The following is a 19,146-nucleotide window of genomic DNA, read 5'->3' as shown; positions in this document are numbered from 1 at the left end:
TGTTACATGTAGGTCAGCTTGATCATCTGGGAAAAAACTTAGAGGTTACTGTTCTTATGCATCCCGTCATGCATTTCCAATCATGTCCTGTAAGCCCCCCTCAGCCCCTTGCATATCCCACCTCCTTCTCGGTGTGCCCCGCATGGCGTTTGGCCAGCTTCTCCAGCTCGATGTAGGCATTGTTGGCTTGCGTCTCCACCTCCTTCTGCAACTTTAGCCGGTGCTCGTCCATCTCGGCCTTCAGCTTGTTCTCCAGGGCAATCAGCTGCTTCTGGTGCTGCCGCCGCATGCGCTTGTAGCCCGACATCTGCTCCCGCAGCTCATTTTCCTGCTCATGCTCGTGGATCTGCTTGGTCACCTGTGGACGAAGAGAAGTTAGGAGTCGGAACACAGCCAGATCTGATGGTTTGATCAAATTAAAACCATGTCTTTAAAAGCATATGCAAGAATTACAGAGAATAAAATAAAGGTGCTTTACTTTCCCTTCCCTTTGTAAAACAATTTGCAAGGCAATATTAATAAGAGAGAAGAAATGAAAAAGAACAACAACAATAATTTCAGTTCAATAACAGCATTGATACAGCAACACAAGTTTTACAGAGGCAAGAAAGAAGTTTGATTATGTCATGGGAAAAAGAGACCTCAAATAAAGAAGTCCCTTTGGATTTTGTTAAACTGGAGCCAAACAAAAGCTCTTTCATCTGACCAGAGCACAACACCTAATCGTCCACCTAATCGTCCATATCTGTGGTTGAGTTGATGGAATGAGACAAAGTTTAAAAACAATATTAAAAAAAACAAAACAAGGATTTAAAGACATGTGGCATGTCTCAACAGCAATGTTACCCATTTTTAAACAAACTCTTAAACGAATAAACCAACCTCAAGACTGAAAGGGTTCTCCACATCTAGTTGGTACTCGCTCCGCATCTTCTCATAACTTCCACCTGAACTCCTCAGGCCAAACATGATGGCAACTTTAGCCAAGTGCACCAGCATCCAGGAACCTTGTGCAGCATCCTATGCGCGGCAGAACCCGGTCTGCACGCCGATGCCACCCCTGAGACCCCACCCTTACTGGACGATGACCCCCCTCCCCCCCACTAAGCCCTCCCTTTCCTTGGTTCGCGCCCTGGGCATGCAGCGGGCGAGACAGGCGTGTGAACTGTGAATGAGGCAGGCCGACGGCGCGGGCCAACAAGAGCACAGAGCTGCTCTTTAGTCGGGCTAACGCTAAGCGGCGGACAGCAGGTGGGTCACATGAATACCTCATTGAGAAAGAGTGAGAGAAGTTAAGGGGGGGGTTCCAAGTGGAGCAGGCAGAGGGGGAGGTGATTGCAAAGGAGAAACAGCAGATGGAGAGTGGCTGGGAGAGAGTTAAGGGTAAAAGAAAAAAAAAAAAAATAATCAGAGGTAAAATGGGAGCACCTACAGGTAATAATGGGGAGGGGAGATTTTCTTTGGAAATAGGTGGAGACTGAGGCCCCCCTTTTCCTTAATCTGTGCTGAATCAATACCCCACTGTAACAGCAGCTTCCAATCCAAGTCACTCGCTTCGCTGGCACCCTGCATGCTGCCACAAAGGGCCAAGTCACGTCATGTGACGGCCTCTTTCACACAAGGCCTAGGGACTGGAAGGAGATCATATTCAGGGAGGGAGGGGGATGGGGGGGGGGGGGGGGGGGGGGGCATGCAGGCTAAAGGTGAATGTGTTTCACTGAGCTCAGCCATAATCAGCCAGCTAATTATTCTGCTTATTTTTTGGATCAAGGTGGAAGAAATGTTAGTTGTTTACTGAGAGGACATGATGAAATACTACAGGAGGTTTTATGGCTGATTAGTGCAAAAACAAATATGTTTGTTTTCTTGCATTTTTATTTCTGTTGAATTAACAGCAAATCGCAAAGCGCTGTAATTAAAAAAAGGAGCATAAAAGCAACCAAGAGATAAATGACTTGAAGCAAATTATGTTGAAAAAAACAAAAGCACAACACCAGTCAGCTGCTCTTTTAACATATAGCAGACGTCCTTATGAGAAGAGAGCAGCACTGTAATGTTCTTTCTTAGGCTTGATCCAGCTCTTTGTCAGCTGTGAGATGGAAGAGGAAGACTAGCTGTGCTTTCAATGTTGCTACAGGTGTAAAGTAACATATGGTGAAGTCATTTCGGTAAACAGAGGAAGCAAAAAGCCTCTACAGACTCCTTTTTAGTATCCTGTTTTCCTGTGTGCCCTAATGTGAGTGGTTCTGTACTCTTGTATGTTTGTTTGAGCCTTTAAAGGAGATGCAAATTCACAAGAGGTGCATCTGGTTTATTAACATTTATGAGTAATAAGCTTTGACCCTTTCCAATAAAGAAGGGTCAGGGTGATGTAAGGTGAATATTTTTAGGTTTCTTAAACTGTAATCTTCTGCTTTGTTGTTGATGTTGAAAGGTTCACAGGCTGTCAGGTTACAATCTGCAAGTGAGAGCTGAGGAAGAGCAGAGCTGCAGATGTGGTGAAATATTTTCGTGTTGTCTCTCAAACAGCCTCACGCTTGAGTCTGTTACTTCATCTGACCTATAATAACCCCAGCCCTCCCTCTCGAATGCTTCCTACATCCCACATTTGCTCCCGCTTTCATCCTTCCTTTCCCCATAGATACATTTTCCTCCTCCTTTTATCTTATTTTCTGTCTTTTCCTTTTTTCCCCCCTTTCCTCTTCACATTGTCTGTCTTCTTCAGAATTAAGCCTTTCCTTCTGCTCTTTATCACTTCTACATCAGATTGGACTCATTGCTTCATTTAACCTCTGGGAGACAAGCCCATCACCCTTTTTTCTTCTCGCCATCCTGTTTGTCCTTCTTTGCCTGTCCAGATTTCAATCTGCACTGCTCTTTTGTCTCACCTCTGTTAGCCTATCTGTCCCTCTCATCCCCTGATATCTGTTGTCTGTGTCACGCTAATTTAATTTAATTCATGCTTTAATCCTTTAAAATCTCTCTCCATCACTGATCTCCCCCTTGTGTTTTTGAAATATGAGCTACTTTTTCAATTGCGGAATTTTCATACTTAGATTTTACAAGGATCATTTTTGATATTTTTTCCTCATTTTTAATTCCTTCTTCTTGTTTATCTCTCTTTTCCTGTTTTCCACCTTCCTCTCTCCATCTCCTTTCGATTCATCAGCCCTCTCCATCTGGACCCTGTGTTCTTCCCTCTGTCTCTCTTTGTCTACCTGCTGATTCCAGTCTAAGCGAGTCGAGGCCAATCTGAGGACGTCTGCACTCGGCAGAAAAAGATGATGTCATCCCTCTCAGCGCCGGCAGGCAGGACTGGCGATATCACACGGCACAGATACTGAGGTTTACACGACTGTGCCTCTTTTCAAGACAGACAAACACTCACTTACAAAGAGCTGCCTTCACAGTTCGAGCCACCTCAGCTGCTTACATCTGAGGCATTTCAGTTTAACTTTAATCCACAGCAAGTCACAGAACAAAATGACTGAGCCTAAACTCTAGTGTGTGTACTGACAATATTTCAACGATGCTTTAATGATTCTTAGAAAAGATAGATAACAGATTGGAAAATAAATTGAAGGCTAGGAATAGGGAAGATGATTTTTCTTATTAGATCAAATGTATGCGAGTTGTAGGCACTGGGTACAGAGCTCTTTGTGTGCTTTTGGTTAAGGTTACATGTCCTGCAACCCCTGTTCTCTGACCAGCAACTAAGGCTCGTCAGCAGAACAAACACTTTCGTAAACAAGGTAAGATTAAATCCATTTGAGCAATCGTAAAGGATATTCTAGTGCCAGATTGCTCCACATTTACAGCACAGTAAAATCAAATTTTTACAAAAGAGCATGAAATATAGGTTACATAAAGATTATTATTGTTAAATGCAAATGCCTATTAAAGCATCAACAGAAGTACTTTAAAGTTAATGAAACACTAGTAAGCTAACCAGAAAAATGGCAATGGCATTTGCATTCAGAGTAGTTTTGCTAAAAGAATATTTCAACAGATGATGAATGCAAAGATAACAGTTGATACTACATGTAATTGTACAAAGGTATGTGGAAAAGTCAAAGGATGTGGCAGGCTAATTATCAACCCACTATGTCAGTAGTACTTCAATCTCTTTCCCAAGTATGTACCTGGTTCTAGAGATAAGAATGCTTGGTGTAGCAATTTAAAATGCTATGGGAGTCGTACATGAGCCATACTAGTAGTGAGCTTGTTCTTCCTGGTTTAGTGTTGTTAGGATCTACCTTGGTTAGAAAACAATGAGATAATTATTGTATGGCGACTGAAACAACAAATCCTGCGTCTGGAGTGAAGTTAAAACACATCATCTCTGTTGATCATTGTGTGTTAGCAACAGGAGCTCAGATGAATCTTAATGCAGACTGATGCTGCACTCCTCTCTATGCCCCATGTCCATGTTTTACACAGTCTACATGTCTGACATAATGATAACCAGGTTTAGCCAGGTGGGATGTTTATTTCAAACCTTCAAACTTTTATTGAATTGTAGCACTATAAACCTGAGTATGAAACTCCTGAGATGAGCCAAATATCAAGTAGTGTGCAACAACACATAAAGGACACCTGTGGTCCATAAACAAACACAAATTACAGCCCTCAGTGTGTTACACTCTGTGTGGGTGCATCTGTGTCCTTATACTGTCCTTGACCACACACATAAACAAACATCTTTTTTCTCATGTTCTCTCATGTCCGGTTTAAGACCTGGCAGCAGGAAGAACTCACAATTACAACCAACCGGTCATGGATGGGTAAACAGGTATACTCTCATATACACTTACACACAGCAACACAACTACTTACAAGTTACTAGAACTGGTTTCCATGACAACAGACAGGGAGGGAGAGAGAGAAAGAGAGACAAGGAAAGAGACCGACAGAGAGAGAGAAATCCACCCCCTTCAACACAGAATATTGAGTAAGATCTAAGCATGATGTATTGTCAAGTGCAGGAGAGGAGGAAATAAAGGAGATGGCGGAGGGAGGGGAGTGGTAATGTGAAGCGTAGTAAAAGAGGAGAAAACAAAAGAAGTGAGGTGAAGCAGAGGTAGGACCGCAGAGAAACAAAAATCTGAAGCAGAGAAAGGGACCAAACTGGAGAGCAGAGCCAGAAACAGGCTTATACCAAAGAAAGGACTGATGAAAAAACAAAAACAATGATTATAGATTTTTGCCAAACTACAGTCCAAAAAGAAATACAGTCCAGCTTTCATATTTAATAGAAAAAAATAAAACAAGTTGGTTTGCACACAGATCTTCATCGCCCTTCTTTGGGGTTAACACATTACACTAAATCACAACCAGCCTTTTGACTGGCACTCTCAGACAGATTTTAGCAAAAATGAATGCCCCTTATGTGCCCCCGCGTGCCACTCTGGTGTAAACAAAACACTCTGAAAGATGTTGGCGTCTGCAAAAAGTTGTTTTTGTGTTTTTGGCTTTCAAAGTAACACAGCTTTTAGGGTGAATCTTCCACAAATGATTGATCTTGAAACCCCTGAGGGGCTTGTTTTTTGGAAGAAAAAAAAAAGGTTAGAAAAAAGGAGAGATTTTGTCAATCTTACCAGTGAGGCTGATTTTATCGTGGCAAAGCGTCCCTGGTTCTTGTAGTTTTGGGCCTGGCTGCTCTTGTCGGAGGAAGCTGGCCTCAGCCCAGACCTTAGATCCCTATGGATCCCATCATCCCAGTTGTACTGAGGGTCCTGTATGAAACAAACACATGTAGAAAGCATTTAAGATATACTAGTAATACATAGAGACAGACAGCTGTCTTCTTTTACTATAAAATCAGATGAAGTGAAGTGAAAAATGCAATTCTTTTAACTTACAGAATAACTGTATCAGTGTTTAAACTGCTTCAACATCTTTGATTACATTTTAAAAATCAACCCCCCCCCCCCCCCCCCCCCATTTGAATCTTATGAAATCTGTTTTAGAAGGAATCCTCAGCATTTGGTAAAACTGTGTGGACTGTAATCACTTAAAAATCAAGATGAAATGTTAAAGCTCAATCCCTCGGTTTATGGCAGGAGACCAAAGAGTTAATTCATGTGAACAGGGAACTTCATCAGCATTTGAAAACGTGTGTCACTCTTTGTTCTCAGCTCAGCCCATGAACTTGTAGCAACACATTGTCTATCTGTTCATGAAGTGACATCCTTATTCAGCCACTGTCAAAATACAAAGAGCAGATGAGGAAAAAGAGTGATACATCAGTGACAGCCCTCTCGTTGTTCATTTTTAAGTCATTTGAGGTATTCAGTGAGAATGTCAGGCATTGTGTTAACCTGTGGGCTCCGTGTGTTTGTATGTGTGCAGCATGACAGGGCTGTTATTGGGGAAATAGGGAGTGTGCGACACTTGTTGAAATGTGTACATAGCCTTTGTTCTCACATTGTGAACGGTGTTAGTTAGAAAGTTAAGGCTATCAGCCGAACTGTAAGGACTGTGTTGATGGTTTCCATGGTTTCATACTGAAAACAGTAATAGAAATCCAGTACAAAGCCATGCATCTTTTTGATTTCAGAGTGCACAGTGATTACTCCAGAAAGGAAACCATTGTACAAATAACACTCTATTAGTTGAATGTGTTTTTTTTACTCACTAAGGACTACAATTGTTAAAAATATAGATTCATGGCATAATAGTACCGTAAGTGTTTTCTACTGCAAGATTACAACCTGACCAAATCTCATGACAATTCAGATTCAGATCCAATTCAGATGTATTGACTGTGATTGCCATATACTGTATACATTCTTGTAGAAATTCCAGTATGTTCTGTGAAAATGTTTTTGTCAAGTTTATTAACTGCTGGAATCCTACTATGACATCCCTACTGTAAGATTTTGTGGAAAAACTAGTATGCAAAAGGGAAAGAACAGCCAATATACGTACATGAAAAGTAATCCTTTATTATTACTGATAATGTTCAATTAAATCCTTTTTAACAATGCACTAAAGGGAACATATTTGGGATCAATGAATGGGTACTTATTCTTTTATTTTGAGAACCCAAAAGTTCACTGATTTTTAGATGTTGACAATTCGAGCCCTTATACTCTTCAACACTTACCGCCTGCATCCTAACCTTATCAACCTACACCCCAGACTTTTTACCTTCTTGGTGTGTGGAGAGGACTCCAGGGTGCTGCTGTAGTCCTGTGGGTGCATCATGTCGGAGCAGCTGTCTTCCAGCACCTCTTGCATGCTGTTCACGCTACTGCTCTGGCTGCCTGTGCTGACAGAGGTGCTGGGGATGGAGTGGTTGCTGCCCAGGCTGTTCATCTTACAGCTGGCTGCCTCACTGTCCTGCAACAAAACATTCACACACATATATTTAAAAAACACATGCTACCACAATTAAACAGAGAAATTATACACAGTTGAAAATCATCATATGTAGACTCTTTTGTCCTTTATCCCTTCCATACACAGGCCTCTCTAAATTGTGTCATCAAACCTAACCTCAATGCAGGGGAAATAACCAATAACCTCTGGATAACATTAGAATCCTATTCATCCTAAAAAAACAACTCACTTCTGATTGTTGTCATGAGCTTGTGTATGTTTCTATCATCTATGTCAGTTCTCATGTAAATGCATATTGTTCTGGCTAAGATGCCCTCCATTTAGAAGGCAACTTGACTGTGTCTACACCATAGATACAGTTAAGAGAAATCTAAATAACATTTAGGTGCAGCAAACAATACAGTTAAGTATGCAGTAAAATACCATGTTTGGATGTTATTATCAGTTTTTTCCACAGTAAAGCCTGCTGCTGCTTCTTATTGCTATGAGTTCTGGTGGCTGCTCTGACTTTCTTCCTGTGGTGTAGGATGACACTGCTGCTGTGGCTGCTAGCTGTCCATGTCTGTTCATGCTGCCTCAGAGCTAGGTCAACTAAGGGACATTTCATCTCAATGTCAGGCTACTGTGGCTGTTAGAGGTTTGTTGTGATGTTTAAGCGCTGGACTGCTGTGAGCAGCCGTCGACTACGTATCCATGTTCTATCAACATTACTCCAAGTGAAAATGAAGCATTTGAGAAAATAAAAGTTCTGTCCCCAGCCTTTGTGCTGTGAATCTGAGCTCAAAGAATCCTGCATGTGGACTTTGCCACATGTTCTTCTGAGTTAATTTCTCTGCTGTCATCAAGAAATCAGTGGGTTAGGGTTAGGGTTAGGTGGATTAATTAAGTTGTTTGAATAGAACTGTTTGTTGCATTCGTAAATAGACTACCTTGTCCATTAATTATTACTTTAAAACTGACTACTTTGTTATTATTAATATTTACTTTTTTTAACCGTCCTAGTTGGCACGATGATTGTTTCTGCTGTTAGTATATATTTACAATCTTGTGGTACTTGTAAGGTACTTGTAATGTTTGCCACAAAACTTTAAAATAAGAAATTAATGGTGTCATGATTTTAACTCCTTGTTTTCCATTCACCTACATCTGCTGCTACCCCTGTCAAACTTCACAATTCCCATACAGTGTTATTTGTGTATTTCTCTCTAAACTCCCACTATCTTTATATTAAATTTCTCCCACCTCCTCCTCCTCTTGGCTCTCTCCCATGGGCCCATTGTGTTTCTCCTGGTAGAGGATCTTCTTCATCTTGCGGTACTGCAGATTGTCCAGCTCACGCACCGCATCCTTGGTCCTCTGGATGAGCTCGATGAGAATACGCGGCGATCGTTCCCTTCGCACAAAATCATGCTGGAGAGAGAAGTGGAGCAAAGTGAGTAACTTAGTAAGATGTTGATGTAGAGAGGATAAAATGGAGGGTTTTTTATATAGTAATATGAATGAATTAATATTAAGCCCTTTTTGTTCCAAATAGTGATATTGTCACTAGGGATTGGACTCCTTGTTGTGGGTTCTCTGGAAAACAATGTCAATATCATGGAATATTTTTAATTAACTAAATTATAAATAGCAAAAAAAATATATTTTTTGAAATTTTTTGTTGTGTTTGCTAGATGATGTAGGACATTAGAAAGATGAACGGTAAGTTATTACCCATAAATATGATGAATTGTTGCAGAACCTTCAAGTTTTTATTAAATGTATAAGACTGATTTTCTTAAATTTTGTAAATAGTGTTTATAGGTCAACTTATTTTCATTTATAAGACTGCATTACCATCAACTTCTCTCATTTAGTGTATCCGGTGCATTAATTCAATGAGCACTACATCAGTGTCTATCACAAGGGGGCGCTGTTAGGTTACTCAGCCAGCACTGGGAGTCTAAGTGCTCTTCATTCTATAGTGCACTGTACACATGGGATATGTGTAAGATTGGCCATAAAACTGATTTTCAGAAAAAAAAAAATCATTTTCATGCCATAACCGGATTTTACTTGGCAGGAACTTAAAGTTAATGGCAGCTTCACTAAAAATATAAAAAGAAAAAAACAACCGTTGAGTAATATGAAGCTCATTTCACAGAGCTTTTGGTCCTTTTAATATGGATATTCCTTGGTTTCCTAGAATGCCTTCAAGGATAATTTGCCTGTAAAGAATCAATATTTACCGGGTAAACTATGTGATAATGTTAGGGACACAAAATATAAAGGATGCCAAAGTAGACTGTGACACTGTGCAGTATATGTCTAGAAAAGAAAGTGAAATCCTTACAAGATGAAAATAACAAAATAAGGCCACAATTTTTTCCAAGGTTATTTTCCTTTATAATTTTACACTTCACTGATTCAAATGTTTTTTTTAATCAAATTACTGAGTGTTGAGTTATTCTTTTGGAAGATACCGACCGTTCTGTAATTTGATGGAGGTGTAATTTGTCGAGTTTTGAGGCATATCGCGTTCATGAAATTATTTATCTGTGTTACATAACCAGCGAGTCAGAGAGGATGGGGAGAGGTGGTTGGGGTCAGGAAAAACATGAGGTCATGATGTGCACTTTTTGCTATCTATGCTCCTTCTAAAAAATTATTGTGTGACATCAGTTTCGAAATAGAAATAAACCCAAATCACATCTTCTCTCCCCTGTGCTTCCTCCCACTCTACCATTCTCATATTCACACACCTCCTCTTAGTCACTCTCATTCATAAAATATTGTGTGCTCAAAAGGCTGAAATGTATGCAACCTTTGAGGAAAGGACTAAAATATACATATTGTGTAGAGAAAATGGGCAAAAGTATATTTTTAGGTGCATCTCCAACTCTCTTTTTTTGCACACCTTCCTGTCCATGTGACAGATGCTGGTGTAATGGGTTAGTCAGGACACGGGGGAGTGACATCACACTCTGAAAATAGAGATGAGAGTGATTTGTCCCGTTTTCTGACGGTCCTACACCAGAGTGTGGGTGGTTGGCCACCCCCGACCCATCAACCAGGATTCTTCTGGTCATTGTAAGGTTAGTGTTAAGAAAAAGTGACAGCATTTCTACAGCAACCTCACCGCATTTCCTAAGTGTACACTGAGGCCAGAATCAAAAATTAATCATTTGAGACTTACAGTAACTCCATTAAATCTTCTTAGTTTATAAGGTTAATGGATATTAGCAGTTATTGTCAACCTTTTTTATACTTTACTTCTACTGCAATTATGGTAGGCTACAGCGGCAGTAGTAAAAATCCACAGATGGAAATGTTTTGATAAAAAACTATATTTTCTTTCTAATGGAGAGTTGGATCAGATAGCACTCTGATGTCAATTCAATTAAATAAATAGCTGGTACCAGCACTCGCTTAGCATGAAGAGGAGAGAAGGGAAATAACTAGCCTTGCTCTGTCCAAAACAATCAAGCTTCACCTATCAGCACCTTTAAGGTCACTGTGTCATCTCTATTAAAAAAAGTATAGGGGTACCCATGGACTGGCACTTAGATCATTCACCATATCTATAGTCTATAGTCCTACAAACTAGTGGCTAGGGTTCAAGTCCAACCTACGGCTTCTTTCCAGCATGTCATTCCCCACTCGCTCTTCCCGATTTCCTACTTTATCCACTGATGCAGCTGCAAATTATTCCCCTTAACACAAAGAAGGCTAGCTGTTCCACTTGTAAGCAGTCATATTGGTAAGCTAAGCTTAGTATTTAAGGCTTTAGATACATATTTATCATACAGATAACGTCAAGTTAATGTATGGAATAAAAAATACACCCAAAATCAAACAACACCCAAATACATTTAAGACTGTTTAACACAGTATTTTTTAGTTGTTGCTTAAATTAGGGTAATTGTAGGAGTTCATTAAAAGGTTATTATTTCATCATGTATTTAATTACTTTTACTCTTACTGAGGTTAACATGGAGAGAGGGTGTCTAACCTGAAGCCAGAATACTGATAGCTCAAGGCCACCAGATTAGTGACCTGATTTCCCCTTTAAAGAGCTTGGAGGGATGTGTGTCTGTGTGTGTTTCTGTGTTTCTGTGTTTCTGTGTGTGTGTGTGTGTGTGTGTGTGTGTGTGTGTGTACTGAAAGAAAGTGATTTTGTGCTTGTGTGTGAGAAGAGAAAGTGGGGTATTAATCATAAGCTAACACCCCAGCCCCCCAAGCTCTTCACTATGAAGAAGCCCCTTGGACACTGATCCAAAGTCTGTTTGGTACTTATCCCTCTTTAATGGTCTTTTAGACAGGATTTGGGTCAGGGGTGCTGGGAAGACTGAATTCCAGTCTAAAACAGATTCTTTCCACACAACAGTCCAAAGCCCTGTAACTTCGCTTGGCCCAAGTCTGCACATTCCCTTTGTCCTCCCTAAAGTGAGACAGGTGTGAAAACTCCTGCTACTGCACTGTTGAGCGTGATCACAGAGAACATAAAACTCTTAGGCCAATAGGATTACCTGCCAGTCAGACAAACAAAAAGATAAACTCCTCAATTACAGGGAAACACAATAAACATGGAAGGATTAACTCGTAAATTCAATGGGTTTTTGGGAAGGATGGCCAAAAAAAATATCCAACACAACAACCATGAACCATGATGTATACAGTTCCTGTCCAGCCAGAGACCCTTGTTGCATGTCCTTCCCTATCTCTGCCCCCCTACCCCATTCCATTTATGGCTGCACTATCAAACAATCAGTAAAGGCACAAATTGCCTCCAAAATACTTGTCTTGCATTTCAAGAACATCTTTAATTCCTCTTTTTATCATGAATTTATGAATGCTTCTTAATCTGTAATTTTTCTGGAAAGAAAACTAACAAACATGGGGGGCACAGAGTAACTGCTGTATAAATATTTAAAACGCCATATCTGTTGGACTTTAATCAAAGAACTGATGTGAAAGCAGCAAACACAGTCCTTTGAGCACGAGAAGTGGAGGTATAGCAAAAACAAAAATAGAGAGAAAGAACAAGCCATTCTCAACAACAGTGCTTTAGGAAGAGACTGTGTATATTCTTGAGTATTAGGGAGCCTAGGGTGGGTGGGAATGACTCATCCCACATGGCTGAGGGATTGACTGAGACAGGAAGTGAGGTCACAGCTGGAGGGATTACAAAGGAATGAGCCCACTCACTCGTAGAAGCTCCCCTGACGAAGGTCTGTCCTGAGGAATTTTCAGTAGGCAGTAGTCGACAAAGCTCCGGAAGGGGTCAGACCTGGGGAAAGAGGATGGGAGAGGATGAAGGTCAATGACAATTTCTCAGTCAAACATATTTAAACAAGGACAACTTCTGCTGAAATGGTAGTGATCATTAAATGACATGCTGCCTTGAGCCACACCTTCTTTGCTTAATGTCAATAACTGCTTTATGTGACAAGTAATCTCTTATGAATTGCTTTGTTTATCATATCAATGAATTAAACCACAACGATCCAATGTAATCTCTCAGTGTAGCCCTACATACAGACCATATATGGATTATGTAAATATGTGGAGCAATATAAATATAGGCCACTGGAGCTTGGGAGCACTGTGCCACTGACTAAGATCTAAAAATATACTCATGATAACACAGAATGTGCAACGCTGTGTGTATGGGTTGCTGATATGAGAGAAAAATGATTTTTTTGTGGTGATATACAAGATTCTTATAGTCAATATACAGTACACATGCAGGATCACTCTAGGGTTAGATAGTGGACCTTTTTACACCTTGCTTCTCCTCATACTCTGAATTTAGCGTCCCATGTGGTTAGCAAAGGTCCACGAGTGCGTTTGAATGTCATGCCAATGTGTGTACAGTGTGTCCTTGTGAATGTGTGCTGAAGTTACACTATGAGGCTGATGTCTCTACTAGTCTCATCTGGCGGGATGTTGCCGACGCCTCAGGCTGCTGGAGCTCCTCCAAAAATACTACAACCCTGCACCGCCCCACACAATCGCTCGCTTGAACACTATGACTTCAAAGAACGCTAATTATTACAGCAGGCCTCCTCCATGGACCTTTATAGGTAGAAGACCTCTTGTTTCTAATTATTTACTTTGTCAGAATGCATGATAACTTTTCTTTTTTTTTTAGGTTTTTCTTTAAATGAAAGCTTGTGTGGAGGACACAGGAAGGCCACAGATGCCTTCAGGCTGCTCGAAGGCAGGTAGAGAACAAAATTCAGACTTTCACCCTGGCTTTCCTGAGGAGACGCATTCTTTCAAAATAAATTCTTGCAAGACAATTCAAGAAGCTGACACAAACAAGACTCTGCCTGCGAACTGTACCTTCATTCCATCGTAGTTAGAGCATGAAAGAAGCACACAACGGGTAAAAAACAGAGAGAGTATCAAACTTCGTGTTAATATTTCACAACTTTTATTTCTGCCCGGAGAATCACACCTCACATGCAATGTGTTAGCAGTGGCTAACACATGAGGGCAACTGTGGAATATTTGCTGCCTTGCTAATTTCCTGCTTCTATCTCTTTATATCATTATTGATATACATTTTGGAACACATTTCACTTAATATACTCAATAGCTTTTAAGTGCTTAATATATATCTTCTTTTCTGGTGTGCACATGTTCACCTAATTTTCTACTTATTTCAGCTCATATGAGTACATGTGCATGTAAATTAATTATGAGGTAAGTAGAGTGGTATATAATTTATAGTGATGCATAGATTGAGTAGTTATCTACAAGCCAAATAAATGTATACTGTATATGTGCATGGATTATTTACTGGTTTAAGGAGAATAAATGAATAAATGGATAGCTAGTGTGAGGCAAAAAGTCAGTTTTATGCTCTGTGATTAAAATAACTTGTTCAAATTAAAATGAATCCTTTTAAAAGGGAGTCCTTCAAACAGAACGAACACTTATGATGTTGATAATATGCTTCTTTAACAGAGAAAACAGACCTTATTTTTTGATAGAACAACTAGTTCAGACTGAAACAAGGTGTACTTCCAACACTGTATGTGAGTTGTGCTGCAAAGACACAGCAACGAGCTGTTTTAAACCTGCTGGCCTAAATTTAATTGCTTAAAGTTTTTTGATGTCTGGAAGGACAGTCTCTAGAGAATCTATTAGTTGCTCCAATAATAAACTGCGAGGCTGAAGGCAGCATGTAAAAAATGCAAAAGGCAGGCTGTTTTCCAATAATTCATTTGGAGCACCGTGTCTGTGTACAAAGAAACATCCTAGTTAGTATGGTAAACAGAACATCTTTGTGATTTAACCACTAGAACAATATTAGAATAATCCAAATTCCTTGTTTTGATGTTGAGACAGTACACATAATATACACATTAAAGCCACTCAGGACTGGTGTTGTTCTTTATACAGTATTCCTTTGATGGAGGTTTCCCCAGTAATTACATAAGAGACTTAATAAGTGTGACCTTACACAACGCTTGTTGCAGGGATCACAGGTCATGAAGATTAACACACGGGTGTCTTACCCTAATGGAGCCCTGATCGGATTAAGCTTACATTTTCACAATTGACTGAAAGAATTGTAGCAGCAGTTTTACTTTTTTTTTGGTGGACAATTTCTTAGTTCAGTTGAAATAACATTTTTGTCGTTTTGTGGTTTAACTGATCGCACTGTGAACTGCATTCAAAAGAAATTTGGCTTTTTTTAAGTAAAGGTCTAAGAAAAGGAATATGGAAACTGACACAAAGTTAACATTTAGGAGGTGTTTTTGAAACTTACCACTCATTGGACTGTAGCGTGGGAGAGTCGTTCTGTGCGATGTGATATAAGGCACTCATGGCATTCATGTTGAACAAGGGCGGTTTGCGCTCCGCTAAAATAAGAAAATATGGGAGAATCAGAGAACAGTGATGTTTCAGTGCCTGAGTTTTCACAATCAACAATCAGCTCCCTATTCAAGGAGTCAGACTCAGAGTCCTGAATGCTTGCAGGAACAAAATAAGATTTTCTGTCTTTTTGTTTAATTTATCACGAGCTTAAAGCTGTTGAATTTCTGACTTCAACTTCTGACTGGTTTATAAATTCATCCTTTAAAAAGCAGTTCTGGGCATGCTCACCCAGTTCAATACATGTGATCCCCAGGGACCAGATATCAACTTTCCCCTCGTACTGGCCCTCGTCCATGGCTAGGATCACTTCTGGGGCCATCCTGAGGATAGAGAGAGGCATGCAAATGTAGACACTCATATACACATGCACTCAGAGTTTATTAAGTATGGGGAAAAATCCACAAAAATGTTATAATCTGCTAAGCCTCTCAGAGCTTCTAAAGACTCTGCTATGCTGTGATAGCAGCTCAGTTTTTAGAAAATGTGTATGTCCCTCTAAACGTGGACTGTGACAACTTGTTGTGTGTGTGTGTGTGTGTGTGTGTGTGTGTGTGTGTGTGTGTGTGTGTGTGTGTGTGTGTGTGTGTGTGTGTGTGTGTGTGTGTGTGTGTGTGTGTGTGTGTGTGTGTGTGTGTGTGTGTGTGTGTGTGTGTGTGTGTGTAAGACAAGTGAGCCATAGTTGTGTGATGCTGGCTTTTGGGATGATGAGGGTCCATCACTGGTCTAGCCGTTTTTGTGATGATTTTCATTCAGCATTAAAGCTGAGTATGTAAGGGAATATTATGTTGAGTAATGTTGAGCTGATGATTTATGTATTAGAGACAAACTACAAAGGGTCTTCTTTACATAAAATATTAGACATAAACTTAAGAAACCTGGCTCTTTTCACAGATAAACCCTTTTCACACATACGGAAATCTCCTGAAAAACTCCGGAGATTTGGCTTCCCGGAGGTTCTTTAGGCTGTAGGTGAACGCAAACAGCCGCATTTTTCGCACAGACTTAACCCGGAGTTTCTCCGGCCAGACCCCTAGTATTTTTTCTGCGGAAAGTCCGAGTGAGCTGATGTCTAAACGCGGCAGCATATACTCTGGAGATTTCAACTCGAACGACTGCATGATGTTTTCTGTTGGTCAGTATGTTGTTCTCCTCTCTTTTGTGGATGTTGTTATTCCATTGGATTACACATAGCATTGATATAAAGGCAGATATTCTCATTATAACGTCGTGTAGTGGACTCTGTTGCTTCAGCCGCTAATTCTGCGTTGTTTATTTACGTCACGTCTTACCTCAGGAAATCCCCCGCCCCCCCTCCCCTCTGACAGGGAAAGTCCCCCGCTGTGAGGAGCATATGTGAACGGCTAGTTCGGGAGAATCTCCGGAGAAGTCCTCCTGTAATTATCTAGATATTATCCGGCGTGCATATGTGAAAACGACTTAACTATGTAACATTGCTGGCCTATTCTCGCTGCCTACTTTTTGTTATCTAGACAAAGGGTTGAAAATTCCTTTTATATACTGTATATCAGGACTACTAAACAACAATCCACTATGTTTGGACTGCTGTCACTGCTGGAGAACATCAGATGGGTGAAACTAATGGTTTTAATGAGGGAAAGTTTTGTCAGTTCCAGCACCTTGCTGAATCAATGATCAACCCTGTTCTCACAGTGAAAAGCCTACATTGATTTTCTCATGAACTTAACAAACAAAAATACCTATAATTTATGGAGACTGACATGAGGTGTAGAAAATCAACACTTGGTGAAATTTTCCAACAACAGAACTCAGGCACTTAAAAAAAGATGGCAAGAAAGCAGCTACTTTGATCAGAACTATATCAGATTCCTGATTTATTCCTGTGTTGTCACCTAACATATTATATCTTGATTTTGTGAATACTGACCAATAAGGTGTTCCCACAAAGGAGTTGGCAGGTGAGGCAATGGAGGCGGAGCCAAAGTCGGCCAGTTTGACCTGACCCAGCTCAGTCAGCAGGATGTTACCAGCTTTCACATCTCTGGATGAGGAGAGAGTTGGAACATAGAAAGCATACAGTTTTGGAAAACCAGCCAAGAAAAACCTTCTCCGCTCCATTATATCGAAGACATTATACTTCCATTTTATTATACAGGTCTCTAGTGTGATGCATATTGTCACAAACCATAGATATCATTACATTTATGCAATAAGTAGTGTTGGACAGTAAAAGGCTTCATATGGTGCCTTTATTAGACGCTAATCATATTGTCAGCCTTATAAAGATACAATAATACTGTAGACACCAGTGAGACAGGAGGGTTGTTACCTCCTCACGGTAATGTTTGAGAAGGATAAATTGTAAGTACAGACGTGAGCTTTTACAGCTTAATGAGAAACCCCTGCAATAAAGGGAGAACACGAGTGTCTCTCATCTCATCTTATCATGCTTTTGCTCAAGTCCTGTTGGGAAATGTTTGGATTGAGGAAACAAACTGACTCACCTGTGAATCATATTATGGGAATGTAGGTAAGCCAGTCCTAACAAGGCACCGTGGGTAATGGCAGCAATTTCCATCTCTTGGAGCGGCTTCTTATGAACTTGTGGAGGAATAAATAAAGGGAAATTTAGTTCAAACTCTTTAAACACTTTGAATACATTATAAAATGAATCATAGTAGTCCTAGAAAAAATGGCTACAACATAAATAAACCTTAGCATATAGCTGTGTAGTGTGGACCTCCTATCTGATCAAGGGCCTGGTAACTAAAACACATAATCAGATTCTTGGTATTAAAAGTGTCCTGCTTCTACAGCACAACAACATATTCTCAAGGAATCTACCATATGAAGCACAGATTTTTTTAAAGATTTAATTTGTGGTTTTTTGTATCTTTATTTGAGAGACAGGACAGTGGATAGAGTTGTAAATCTGGGAGCAAAAGTGGGGAATGACATGCAGGAAAGTAGCCATCCACAGGTCGGATTCAAACCTGGGCCACTCCCTTCGAGGTAAACAGCCTCTATACTATGGGCACACAAACTAACCATGCGGCCACTGGCGCCTCAAGAGCACAGTTTAGATATTCGCTCCCTGTGGACCGTTTTCAGAAACAGAGCGAGTGCATGCCTTGGCGAAAGGTCACAGCACAACTATGACTGAGAAAAAGGCCAAGAGAAAACACCAAAAAAAAAAAAAAAAACAGGCCAACTGTCATGACCGTGAATCTGCGTCAGTGACTAGTACACACATAGGTGCCTAAAATAACACATACGGTTTAAGTCAGGAACGCTTGGAGGGTAAACAGTAAGGAGGTCAAGCATTTTATACTGGAGGATGTTCTTTGGCCTTTAGAAGCGGTAGGCAAGCTTGAAACTAAATTCAAACCACCCAGATATGGCAGAATCAAATATCCACAGAATGAACCACAGAACATGAGGGTTTAAATTGGAAATGCAGCCATCTGGTGGAAGGCAATTCCTCATACCTAGAAAATATAGCTAAACCTCAAGAACCAAGGTCATAAATTCAAACCTACAGACACAGACTCTTTGTGGGTTATCGTGACTTATCTCGAAGCTCACTTGGAGATAAGTCATGGGAAATTTAGCAGAGAATACAAACTACTGCATGTCAAACCTCATGGCTGTAAGGGGGGTTCTCTCAATGTTTTGCTCTGGTAGTATTTCAGTGTCTCCATACTCAAATACTAGATGATCTTTGAAGGAGTGGTTTGACAACTTGGGAATTGTGCTACTTAACATGTCTTCCCTTGAAGTAAAAAAAAATGTTAGCTAGCATAGCTCTGTTATCTTATTTTAGCATAAAGTCTGGGATTAAGATGAAACATCTTGTGTGGTTCCATCTAAAAGTAACCAACAAAATCAGCCTTTCTCCTCTAAGACTCACTAATCGACACTAAAATAAACCAAATTAAAGCAAATCTGTTT

The 19,146-nt window shown here is 40.2% G+C and overlaps 1 protein-coding gene across 3 annotated transcripts in view; it reads right to left on the bottom strand.

Moving 5' to 3' along the window:
- taok3a (TAO kinase 3a) overlaps positions 1-19,146 on the bottom strand; it is a 77,511-nt gene that overhangs the window by 9,023 nt on the left and 49,342 nt on the right. For all 3 annotated transcript variants that reach the window (XM_020636604.3, XM_065948090.1, XM_065948095.1), the window contains exons 7-15: positions 17,700-17,796; positions 17,123-17,236; positions 15,445-15,536; positions 15,107-15,200; positions 12,532-12,613; positions 8,587-8,754; positions 7,153-7,344; positions 5,598-5,735; positions 122-358 (exon numbers count right to left, since the gene is read on the bottom strand). In XM_020636604.3, coding sequence (XP_020492260.1) covers positions 122-358; positions 5,598-5,735; positions 7,153-7,344; positions 8,587-8,754; positions 12,532-12,613; positions 15,107-15,200; positions 15,445-15,536; positions 17,123-17,236; positions 17,700-17,796 — 1,214 coding nt within the window. The remainder of the gene's footprint in view (positions 1-121; positions 359-5,597; positions 5,736-7,152; positions 7,345-8,586; positions 8,755-12,531; positions 12,614-15,106; positions 15,201-15,444; positions 15,537-17,122; positions 17,237-17,699; positions 17,797-19,146) is intronic.

This window comes from Labrus bergylta, chromosome 2 (genome assembly GCF_963930695.1).
Source record: "Labrus bergylta chromosome 2, fLabBer1.1, whole genome shotgun sequence".
NCBI lineage: Eukaryota > Metazoa > Chordata > Actinopteri > Labriformes > Labridae > Labrus > Labrus bergylta.
The sequence above is the reverse complement of the archived record's forward strand: the minus strand, read 5'-3'. Positions and strand labels throughout refer to the sequence as shown.